General features: G+C 36.6%; 1 protein-coding gene across 9 annotated transcripts in view; it reads right to left on the reverse strand.

Annotated features, from left to right (window-relative positions):
• The window catches only part of LOC117218758 (Ras GTPase-activating protein raskol), a 258,017-nt gene that overhangs the window by 29,430 nt on the left and 215,656 nt on the right, over window positions 1-12,931 (reverse strand). For all 9 annotated transcript variants that reach the window (XM_076527741.1, XM_076527739.1, XM_033467379.2 and 6 more), the window contains one exon: window positions 5,298-5,392. In XM_076527741.1, coding sequence (XP_076383856.1) covers window positions 5,298-5,392 — 95 coding nt within the window. The remainder of the gene's footprint in view (window positions 1-5,297; window positions 5,393-12,931) is intronic.

Raw genomic sequence — 12,931 nt, forward strand, 5'->3', positions numbered from 1 at the left:
ACTTCACAGAAACTGGGAATAAAGAGACACTTACGTCGCCAGCCGAAAGACTAATTAAAGTAGAAACTAGATAAAAAAACATCGTACTTTACTCGGCCGTGCATGACATAAAGCCTGTGGCTTCGTTGCATTTTTGTCTGGCATATATGTGCCAGATGCAGTTTTTGTCCTCGACAGAGTGTTTTTTCGATTGAGATACAAGTAAAATAGTGAAACAATTTTTTTGTTATTAAACAAGTATAAAGGGAATAAAACTAAAGATTGTCAAATCTTTAACTTTATTATAACATTATTATATAATCTTTTATCTTTAACTTTATTATAACAATTAAAATAATAAAATATAATATAAATAAAATAAATTAGACTATTGAAATAGAATAAAATATGTCAAAATATTAAAACGTTAGAAAAAGAATTTACATTAATAAATTTACATTTTGACTTAATATTTTCATAGTAGCTCTTCATTAAAGATCATTATCCAATGGCAAGTCACTATAATGGCACATGGTAACTAATTTCTAAAATTAATTTTTGAGAAACTTTCTTTAGATTTAGTTATGTTTGCAATTTTTAGAGAATACTGCAGTATGTCCTAACATGAGTAGTAATTACTAGACTGCAGATTTCATTACATTTATGGTAAAAATGAGTAGTTGAAACACAGAAATATAAACAGATTAGAAGAATTTATAAGGATGCTGTTACATTATCTTCAATTTACTACAATTATTAAAAGAGAAAAGACATTTTTACTTGCGTTTCTTGCGATTATTTTGGGCAACTTTTATTTTGCTCAAAAATCCAATATAGTCATTATTTACTTGTTGCATTATTCACCGATTTACAACACGAGCTTATGACGACTATTAAAGGATGTTTCAATTTTATCAAGTTTCTTGTCAAAATTGTTTGTGTGTTTGCTACGCGTGTGTCCGAATTTGTGTGTTAATTGATTAAACAAGTTTTGATAGTAGTAGACGACACTTTCATAGGTTTTAAACCATCCCTCACACATTGCAAATATTTCCGGTGTGAATTGATTTATTTGAAATGAATCACGACGCATATAATTCGTACTGGAAGCTATACAGTTTCGACCGGGAGCTACATAAAAGTTCAATATTAGAGAGACAGGCATTGCCGAAGAGTTGATCTTTGAAATCTTGTCTTCCATCGTCTAGCCAACATTCGACGAAAAAGGCCAACACGTTAAAGTGCCCGGCGACCATAAGCGAAAAGTCGAAGTTAAGAGGCGAAAGAACTCTCCGAAGACAAGGAATACGTATCGATACAAGAAATCTACTCTCGGAACACCTGCGACTTGCAGTCACGTCACGGCCTGGAAAGCAATCTGCCGCGTGAGATTTGAGAACACCTGCAGACACCGGATCGATATTTTCCATGCAGCGACGTCCGTCTACTTTTACGTCCAGCGTGGGGGCAGCGTGTGTCGCTTTATGCAACAAAACGGAAGCGAAGGGCAAAGGTGGCATTCCCGAGAAAAGGAGTCCTATCCCGAGCGAGAATGGGGATGAAATTGCCTCGAGGCGTGTCGCGTTAATGTTAATGCACCGATAGATCTATTATTCGATCGCCGAGGACCCGTGGATCCGATGGTGCGAGTGGTTTCACATTTCGAAACCACTATTTTCCCGCGGAATAGTTTACGCTATAAATAGCAATTTTATAATAAGAGAATCGATATGGCATAGTAAACGAACAATTTCGATCGTAAGATTATGTTTTGTCTTATTGCGATATAACAACAAGTCGGGCGAAGATTCCATAGATAATCTACTAAATATGAATTAATTCGTTTCTTCTAAATTTGTAACAAAATTTGATTCTTCTGTTATCAGAATCGAGGAACGAAAGTAAATGCAGACATACTCAGTATCCGTGATTCAGTTTCGTTCAATTTAATTGACTATTTTATGACTAATTACTATTTATATTTTATATTTATATTTTTATTTATTATTATATATATTATATATTTTATTTATTATTATATTATTATTTTATTTTATATTTATATTTTATATTTTACTATTTAATAGCATAGTATTATAAAAATAACAAGTACAAATAAATAAATATACGACCATCTTGAAGCTGAAAGAAAATACGAAAGTAAATTAAATTGAACGAGAAGCAGAATAATTCACACTTGCATCGCAATAAACGAACAGACACGTTTGAAATCCAGTGATATAGAAATAAAACTTACAATTGTTTGGTGCAGTGAACGTAAGGATCGTTCGTACGGTATATTCGAAACGGCAGTTTCCGAGAAACGAGTTTTCCGATTTGTTTTATCCACGTCCAAGCGATTCGAGCGAACGATAGTTTCGTTCGGGGAATATTTTTATCGCGGTGAGAGTTTCGAAAGTGTAGCAGATTTTGTCCGCCGTTATTGTGCCAGGTTGAACGGGGTTCTTCCACTGGAATATCTTTTTTTTTCCCCAGAAGCACCAAGGCTAACCGCAACGATCTCGGGGACGACGGCGTCGGGCGTATTTGTAAAAATTTCGAACAGCTTGCGGGCGCCCCTCGAGTTCGAGGAACAGAAGAGAAACACAATGGACGTGATGTTTAAAGTGCTTGTTGTTTGAATAAAAGGAAAAGGTGCGCGGCCCGTCAGCGACGGCTCAATGTACCGAGAGATTCGAGAGATCGAAGATACGTGATTGGAAAACCGGAGTCCCGTTTTCCGTGCCTCGAAAGCGAAACGTTACGGCGCGTCGTGGCGCGAGTCGCCGGAGAGCCCGAGCATTTCAACCGGAAGCAGTGGATGTAAAAGCTGCAACAAAAGAATCGACTACGACGATTTATCTTCCGAGGTCCGGGGGATCTTTTCAAATACGTGAGAATATTCCGTGAGAGAAATGGAGAAACGTTCGAACACCGAATTTCACGGGTCGCAAAACCGTCTCGGAATTGGCTGGCATTTAATGGTAGTTGAACTTTGCTACTTTTGCTAAATACCTTCGCTACCGTGAAAATGCTGAGTTTCATTGAACTGTTAAAGTAAGAAATTGGCTAACATTTCGATGCACATGAACGCTTGCAAGAGGTACTGTTTTTTGAAATTTAAATGTCAAGCGGTGTTACTGAAATATAACAAAAACTATTTCGATGAACACCATATTGCAATATCCACTAGAGTTTCACAATTTTCAATCTATCGATCGAGATCATTTTTGAAGAGTGAAATAAAGGCATGATGAAACGCGAAGAATCGATTTAATTTCACTTTTAAAGTTATTCTCACTAATGTGAACCTGTTGAAGTGATTATCATTTAATCAGAATTAAATTTCACTCTTTCAATCGTTTTATATAATCAATTTATATAATGTAATAAATATTATAATATACTTTAAAAATCTCTGTATATGCTAAATAAACGATCTGATTGAAAGCATTAATAAGTAAATATTTTTTTAAATATATAAAAACATATTGCGTCAACACAGGAACTATTTTGCCGGATTGATTAATTCAAAATGGCCTTGAACCGACCTTAGCGCCGTCTCACCCAATTTCTTCAGAGGAAGCTGCCTGTAATCTTCCGATTTCTTATTCATCGATCGAGAGGAGAAAGTTGCTCGTCGATAATTACAGATTCGGGGAACGGAAGCTGCTTCATGTATCGAAACGATCTATACGGAAGCGGGAACGACGAATTCCAGAAGCCGAACCGACCCTCTTCATCGTCGCCGGCTCGAATTTCGAGTCGCATCTAATCTGCAAGTCTAATGCAGTTCGGCGCAGCGCTGACAGATTCACCAAAAGTATTTCTCGCGATAAGGATCTGCGACGGGACAGCATACCGGGGATCTTCTTCAGTGTCCCGAAACAGGAGAGACGCCTAGGCGTTAATTGCGAACTCGAGGCAGCGTGGCGCGCGTCCCCTCCGCGATAAAATAATTATTCCGAGACATTTCGTCGATTAACGACTTTTGCACGGCGCCGAAACGTTCCTGGCAGGTGACGGGCGCCGGCAAATGAAGTTCTACGTGAAGAAAAATCGTTAATTCAACCGTTCTCCATGTCGCAACGTGGATGTTTATGGAAGTTTGCAAATTGCGTTTCGTATAGAAACATTTCTGGACGGTCGTTTCTGTATCGTGATCCGTAAATAAGAGATAAACGTAGTGCGATCTTGAAAATGAATTTAGTAAATTTCTATCGTGCGCTTGTCTGCTTGAATGAATTTATATTAGAACGTCGCAATTTTTATGGTACTAGAAAGTGTTGTTAACATAAATATTTTAAGTAATTGACGACTTTTTAGGTCCATAAGAAATTCGTAAATCTTATAAGATGCATTTTAGACACAGACGATGCAGGAAATTATATTATTTAAGCAAGAAATTTATAATAGTCTATAAAAATAGTTAGTTCTGATTTTATCAATTGTATACATTAATCATAATTGTTAAAATACAGATGCAGTGCAGGTGTAAAATGTATTGCAATTTTAAAAAAACGTTTTCGGTCAGGAAACTCGTAACTAGATCGCTTTTTTAAAATTATAATTTCGAAGGAAATTATAAGATTGCGTTCCTAATGATTATTTATTAAACTACTTCACGAAATATATATATATATATATATATATATATATATATATATATATATATATATATAATATCACAAAGGAACGCTAAATTGTGATCAAAAAGTTTTTGCTCTTTAAACTCCAACAAATTGGGGTATAAAAATTTTAAAATATTTTGAGTTTAGGACGTAAAAGTAGAGAGCTTGACTCTTTAAAATGAGCACAGACAGAACGTTCCAAGATCTTTTTTACACGAAGTTACAGGAACTAAAAGTTCGACTTTATGATAATAATTTTGTGGAGTACATACGTTCCAATTTCAACTGCTCTTATTCAAAGATTTTCGTTAAAAATTGTATTAATGCTCATTGAAAGATCGTTAGTCATAAATTATGCATTTCAAAGAACACTAGAAGTTGATATCTATTTCTAAATCTAAAGTTCGGTAAACGTTTCAGCGAAACGATTTAACAGTAGTCCCAACGTATTTCTGGCGCTGACAAATTCTTGAGTCGCCTATAGAAATACGAATTAGCATAGAGACCAAGCAGCCTAGTTGCAACTCGTGCTCGAAAAGAAATACACTTTTACGATTGCAGCACAATGAGCCTATTCTATGAATCGTGCCCGTACTGGACGGAGCCATTCAGCATTGTGAAAGATCGGAAATTATAGTGAATGGAAATTACAGTGATTTAAAAGGGCACCAATGAAAATTAACTTACGACGATTCTGTTGGGGGTGACGTCCAAGGGTCGTGCTCCGAGGACAGGGGTGGCTGGTGCGCTACCCCTTCGACAGGCCTTCTCGTAGGACGTATCTGAAACATGCAGGAAACGTTTGTGATTTAGTGCATGGTAATTCGAAGAGTGGGCGTTTCCGGGCCTCGGGGTAGCCAAGGGTTCCCCTTAATTATTGTATCTCGTTTCGAGCACGAACGGTAATTCGGGTAAACTGAAACCGCATTGTAGCAATAATTGTGCTCGCCGCGGGATTCTCTAGGGCGGGAAAAATGCCACTTTCTGGGCTTGTATTTCATGTTTAATTGCACCGACCGCGGAAAATCGTTTTCGGCGACGAGGAAGGCTATGGACTTGATTGTCTACCATCACAGGTCATCCCTCACGTTTATAGCGAAATAAAGTGGCAATTTTATAACGTGTCGCCCTTGGCAACCTATGACCTGCGGGTTACCAAGTGACCCATTCGACAATTTGATAATTACATTTGTTTTTATAATAATTAGAATTAGAATTTTGAATTTTTGTGTTTAACGTTTCTTCTCAATGGTAACATTTTGGTCAATATTGACTCGCAGCCAATAAAGGTTACCAACGGCTGATAGATAAGACTTAAATCTGTTAAAATCAGGTACCATGTTTAAAAATTTGATACATTTTAGTACTTAAGGTTCAAATCTGCATGAACATGTCCTTTAACGCAGTACATTTTGTGTGCTTAAATTTTGAACCTATAAATGAAATGAAATCAGTAAATGTATATTTTTAAACAATTTTCCGAGTACGAAACATTTAAGTTTCATAATCGAAACAAATTGTCTTACGAATAAACAAGTTCTAACAAAACAAATAGTGTGCGAACTGTGATATATTAACACAGTCTATCTCGCAGAAATAAAACAGATTAACACATGATAGTACCTAAACGATGCTTCTTCCGGCCACAGGCAACACAATTGTTCTAAAGTTCTCTATAAAGTTTATTCGCTGCAAAATTCATCACCGAGCCGACCACGCTTACATTTCTCCCGATCACGATGATCCGATCGTCGAAGATGTTTATCGAGCAAATCTCGCCGGGCATTAACGCACCTGTTATCGATCTACAACGACGGGGACACACCGTCAAAACGGACCCTCCACACCGGCCCTAATCCAGGAAGAGGAAGAAAAACGCATAGGATCGCGATTAAAGAGGACTTCCGGTTGTTCGGTTAGTTGAACTCGGTCACGGCATGGTTCGAGCAATGTTGGACGAACCCGGTGGATTTCAATGCCGACAACGACGCGCTTTGTGTCGGCAAAGGCCATTCAGGACCCTTATAATGCCGAGGTTCCATCGAAAATGCGATAGAAACGGCCACAAAGGCGGCGGGCCGCGTGCAGGTCCGGTCAGCTTCATTCTGGCCTGGAATCCGTGAATAGAGGATGCAATTGTTGCGACAGGAGCGCTTGTAATCTGATACCTGTTGTTACGTATCCACCGGTGCTCAAACGATGATTCGCGATTAAAAGTAACAAGAGAAATGGCACGTCGCGGTGCTACCAGGAAAGATTCGGAGCGCAGGTACTGAAGGCGGACAAGTGTTGGGCATAATTGTTAGGTGCGCGGATCAAGACGGTTGCTTCGTTGCGGGAAAAGAATGTATTTAATATTTCCTTCCTCTTTTATTAAACTTTCGGCGGAGCTTATAGAATCTTACATCAATGGTGTCGATATGATTGAATAAATATGTGCGTATCTTTGGAAACTGCACTATAATACAATGTTTTTAAGCTTATTATTACTATTAGACTTTGGGATCTTCATGTAAAATAAAAATTGTAGAATTGTTCGTTAGTAGGTCGTAAGTATTGGGTTAGCAACTAAGTAATTGCCGATTTGAGTTATAGATGTCTCTCACTCCCATTTTTATGATATCCGTAAATGTTATATTATAAGATTATTATTATTATTATTATGTTATTTTTTATTAACAGTGAATGTTAGCAACTGGACAAATTGAATGCAACGGTCAAGGAAAAGCGACCAGAATTGGTCAATCGTAAAGGTGTCATTTTCCACCAGGACAATGCTAGGCCGTACACGTCTTTATCCATTCTGGATAATGACGTGTTGGGAACTGATGTTACATCTACCATATAGCCCTGACCTCGCGCCATCGGATTACCACTTATTTCGATCCCTGGACAACTCCCTTCGTGGTAAAACTTTTAATGGTTATGACGCTGTAAAATCTCACTTAACTCAGTTTTTGGCCGAAAAGGATCAGACTTTCTACGAGCGTGGAATTTTCAAGTTGTCAGAGAGATGGCAAAAGGTCATCGAACAAAATGGAAAATACATTACAGATTAAACTTCATTCCAAGTAAAAAAAATCATTGAACAAATCGGAAATTACTTAGTTGCCAACCCAATAATATATCGACGTTATTAATTGCTTTCGATGTGTTTACTGTTTGAAATTGCAGATATCAGGGTTAATGAATACAATTTTATTTGTCACTATGGAATAAATATTTAATCGAATACAAATTTATCTAGATAAAAATTTATTTGAATAAAATTTTGTTCGACACTATCGAATAAACATTCAATCAAATGAAACATTATCTAGATAAAAATGTATCCAAATAAAATTTTATTCGAATAAGAATTTATTCGTACAGGAATTCATGCGGAAAATGATTGACCGGAATAAAAATAATAGAATATAAAATGCTTTTTCATAGATTATCGATTTATTTCAAACATTATTCGAATAAATGGATAGAATAATTTATAGCGTATCATTCGGATAATTATATTAGATTAATATTTATTCGAAACAATCCCAATAATGTCCAAATCTGGCAAATACTCATTCTTGTCATAAATGAATAAAATCTGCGGTCTACTTATTGTATGAAAGGAAATAATAATTAATATGAAATTACGAAAGAAGAATTGATTTACACAGTACAATTATTTGACTCCATAAGATGGTAAATAAATCTTTCAAGAGATGTATAATTTGTGCGAGCTTTGCTGCATGAATTCAAACGATTACCAATTCTATTGGGTTGTGTATATTGACCGTTACGATAGATGCATACAATGCAGTTGTTCAATAATGATATTCGATTGGACCGTTTGACCGTTCAGTCTCGAAACTGGGTCATTGGATAATTAATGGCGCTACTTCTAATTCTGTTGTTGCTCTCGATTGAGCAATATATTGGAAATAATAACGACAATGAAGAAACAATCAATAGCAATTTGTAATATCGTTGATGCTAATAGGATTGTATTTTAAAAAGTGCAAGAATGCAACAAAATGCAACGGAGTTGAAGATAGCTATCTATACGTGAAGTTTGGGGTATTAAAGTGCAGGAGGGTGGAAGAGATTATGTAGCTTCTAATGCATAGATAATGAACACATTATCATGGACCAAACATTTAACATACTCCAAATTATTTGATTATGCACGAGCGAGGTTCGGAATAATTTGTTGTGTTAATGTATTCTGGTTTAGATAGGATGTTTTAGTTCTTCGCAAATGAATAACATCACTTTCGTACAATATTGAGTAATTGAATTATTTTTGATCAACATAAATTTGTGAAAGAAAGCACAGGCATCTATGTATTTTTCTAAATAATCAGTAAAATTATAAAATATCTTCCAATGATCCAAAAACAATGAAGAGATAGCGGTTTAAAAAAATTAAATATCGCTAAATAACATTATAACTAACCCTACACATAACGTTAGTAAATAAATGTAGATACATAGAATAAATAAATACCAATTCTTTTTTTAAAACATGGCTCAATTGGTCGAAAAATTAAATTATCGAAGCATCATGTCGTCGGACCGGTTTCTGACACCTTCACCGCCGAACCGCTCGCCATCAAAATCCTACAAAAACTAGGTACCATATTTTATAACGTAACAACCGAAAAGTAAAGATTTTCAACAATGACTAGCAGGCCGTAAATCTTTATGTATTTACGGTAATTACATAGAAGCCTTCAGAAAATATATAAAACACTAACTGAAATCTAATAAAAATTTTCAAACTTATTAAAAGTTAACTTTTAACTTATTAAAATGATTAAAACACGAAATAAATATCTATGTAATTCTTGTAACTTGTAATTATCGTAGACGATATTTATTTTGCATAAGAATTAACTGAGACTGAGTGACAACTATTTGCTGCATACTGGTGACAATTATATACGTTTTTCTTCTCAAATATTCCGCACTTTATTTCAATATAAATATGTGACACTAAATCATAATTCATTATACCCTACCATTGTGAAAAATACAATTATTATCTGTATCCGAAATAAAAATTGTCTACATGAATTCTAGGAAATGTAATGTTCGATGACAATATTTTTCCTCATCCAATAATTGTAATAAGTAGAAATTGATGTAACAATACCTTTAAATTCTTCTAATGTTTTTCTAATTTAGTATTTGGTCTATTTCAGGCATAGATATATAAAATCTTCAGTCTAATGACAACTATACTTCTTACCCAAAAACTTGTTCAACAAAATATTCTGCGATTACATACATTTAAAACCAGCATTCGCTTTTGACGAACCCTTCTTCTACGTACCATTTTTTCGCGCTAGATCAATCAAGTTCTTGCGTCTCTCCAGTATAGGCTACAAATGATCCGGTAGAGTGCAAGAGGGTCGAACCGATCGAGAGCCCGACTGTTAACTCCGCGGAGCACGTCGAAATAATAAGTGTCGACAGTTTGAGCGTTTCAAAGCGATCAATTTAAATGCTATTCTCGAGACGACGTTACTTCGTGTAGCAGTCGTTTCCATTTAATCCGACCTAACCACTCGACACGACGAGCTCGAGCGAGTGGCGTGCTTCAAGTTCCCTTTTTCTTCTTCTTCTTCTACGTCTCTGCCTCTCTTCTGGCTCTCTTTGCCTCGGTCACGTTTCCGGCAACGGAAATCGACCGCAGGAGGAGAGAAGAAACGAAAGCAGCCCTGTAATTAACGCCTTTTGCGAGGGTCCAACGGGCCCCCAGACCTTACCTCTGGGCCTCACTGTTTACGGTCAGCGGTTTAAACGCTTCTCTCGGGCACAAGAGTCTCGAGTTACCTTGGTCTTTTCTTCTTCCTTTCTTCCTTTCTTTCCTCGCTGGGCAGGGCCCTTCCTCGGCTTTCGGGCTGGCCCTGGACAACGAGAATTCGTCTGCTCCTTACCACTAACGATCCCCTGCTCGTTGGGGTCCTCGTGATTCGATTTCATTCGCAGTCTGAATCGGCAATCGGCTCCGCGCACTCTTTTCTTCTCGCGTGTTTAGTCTTCTGGATATTAACGCGTTTCGCATTGTTCGAGCGCGATTGCGAGTGATTGTGAACGTATTATTGCGTTGATAGTTTGTTTTCTTCTTGGTGATCGCGATCGGAGAAGTTTTTCAAGTAATTGGTTACTTTTATCCATTTCGCCTCAATAAGGTTTAATAAATGCAGAATTTTATGAACAATGTTTGATATTATTGGATTATTTTCTCTCTTTTGAATACTCAGAAGTTTTTCCTTCTAGCATATAAGTTACAAAAACGAATCGACGCCGAGAATCTCGCCAGAGTACCATTAGATAAACAATGATTTCATATGTATATAGAACAGAGTGCTCTTTGTCTTTAGGTGACGTTTTTGGTTTCGTCTTTGTGAATAGTCTTCAGTCTCCTGGAGCAATCAGGAGAGTAAAGACGGTCCTTCCTCGTACATCAAATTAATAAACTAAAAGGGATAAGTTTAATTCACTGCGTTTTACTTTTATTTATCTACCCATTTCTAATAGATATGGTATATTGCATACAAATATAGACAGGATATCGATAACGAATAAGCTAAAAGTGTCTGATCTGTGTTGTTCTATAAGAATGACAGGACTGAATTTATTTACACTTTTCGCCATTTTTGTTCTAACGTGTACTTGAATTAAAACATCTATTCGAGCATTTTCTGTAAAAGAGAGACTTCGTGTCAACAACCTTAAAGTAAAAAAAAATGGAAAACTGGTCAAAATGATCGGTCATAGTAGATTTAGTGTGAAAGTGTATCTTTATTATGCTAATATTAAATTTTACCAAATTAATATTTCTTCCCTCTATAAATAGATTGCAGGTTTCATGCGAATTTTGGAATATTGTTATCCTTTTTTTAATTTTTAAAATTATCGATAGGAAGAAGATATTTCACTTTTATTCCTTACAAATAACTTGAAGAATTTACATTTAGCATAAAAATTTGCATATAAAGAATATGAAACGTATTTTCTGCATTTTCATCATTAACTAAACAAAATGTAAATTTTTAGTGATCTACAAACTATGCAGAGCGTATTATGAAGTTCGAAAGACTTTGAAACAAGAAAAGGTCCCAGTAATGGTAATCAGCTGATTCCCATGTCAGAGTAACTTTTTTTGGGCTCGAAAAACTTCTGCTCCGAATAACAAAGCGTTCTTAAAGTGTTCTCGAAAAAACACGTTTGACGAGACACTCAATCAATGGATGATACAGGATATTCAAGAAAAGATGACCTGCCTGAAATCAGATCCAGCCTTCACTATCGAAATATGTAACATAATACTGATAGACTGTGATCTAGAGTCAAAACACCCGTCACATCTTTGTTCTGGGTGCCATATGACTATGTCGATGTCATTCGATGCTTGGCCTTGCCGCACGGCTCTGCCGACCGAAAGCCGAAGCCGTTCCTTGCAAAATACGCGCTTCCACTGCGTGCCAATTGGGCAGGGGACTAGGCAAAGGTAAACAAGTTTGAGGCGTTTCGTATCACTTCAGTGTCATTTGATTCCACTTGCAAAACCGAACGCTATGCCGATTCGTTTTCCATTCGATATCCGTAAAAAATCAAAGGAAATCGGGCCAAGCGAGGCCAAGTCATCGACACGAGGAACAGTTTCGGTCTTAACCCTTTGCACTCCGCTATCCCCTCTCGTGGGACATCGTAATTCTAGCATATCACTCGGATGTCCCCTCTCGTAGGACATTAAAGTTTATTAGTGATTACGGGGAATTGAGTTATTTCAGCGCAACTTTTTGAGACGTGCATGTTTCCCTGAAGTTTTCTCTTGAAATGGCACAAGAAATCGAATCAAAATATAGTAAAATTACTAAGATATATACAAGAAATGTCAGCGGGTTTTGGCGAGAACGTGAGAGGCGTGCTCACGACGGTCCGAGCACTTCAAAGGCGCCATTTGAAAAGAGCGATAAGGCAAGTTTGTAGAAGAAAGGTCGGTATGCGAACATAGCACGCACTGTATAGTGAGATTTATAATCATAAAATCTGGAGGAAAAGATTTTCAAAGCTGAACTCGGTCTGGTTTGAAGCGTCGAGCGGTATAGATAGATCTAACGAGTGAGAAAATCGGAGAAGTGATTCTTCTCTTGGTAAATAAATTGTTTGGTAAAAGTTTTTTTGGTAAATATCATCTTGTGAGTTAGTAATAACAATTAGAAATTTTCAACCTATGCATTTATTCATATTTTTTATTAGAACAATGGCGAAACGTTCAAACACGAATGAGTCTCATGACACAAGTAGTAGTGAAGATGAGCTCC

Source organism: Megalopta genalis, chromosome 1, assembly GCF_051020955.1.
Source record: "Megalopta genalis isolate 19385.01 chromosome 1, iyMegGena1_principal, whole genome shotgun sequence".
Lineage (NCBI taxonomy): Eukaryota > Metazoa > Arthropoda > Insecta > Hymenoptera > Halictidae > Megalopta > Megalopta genalis.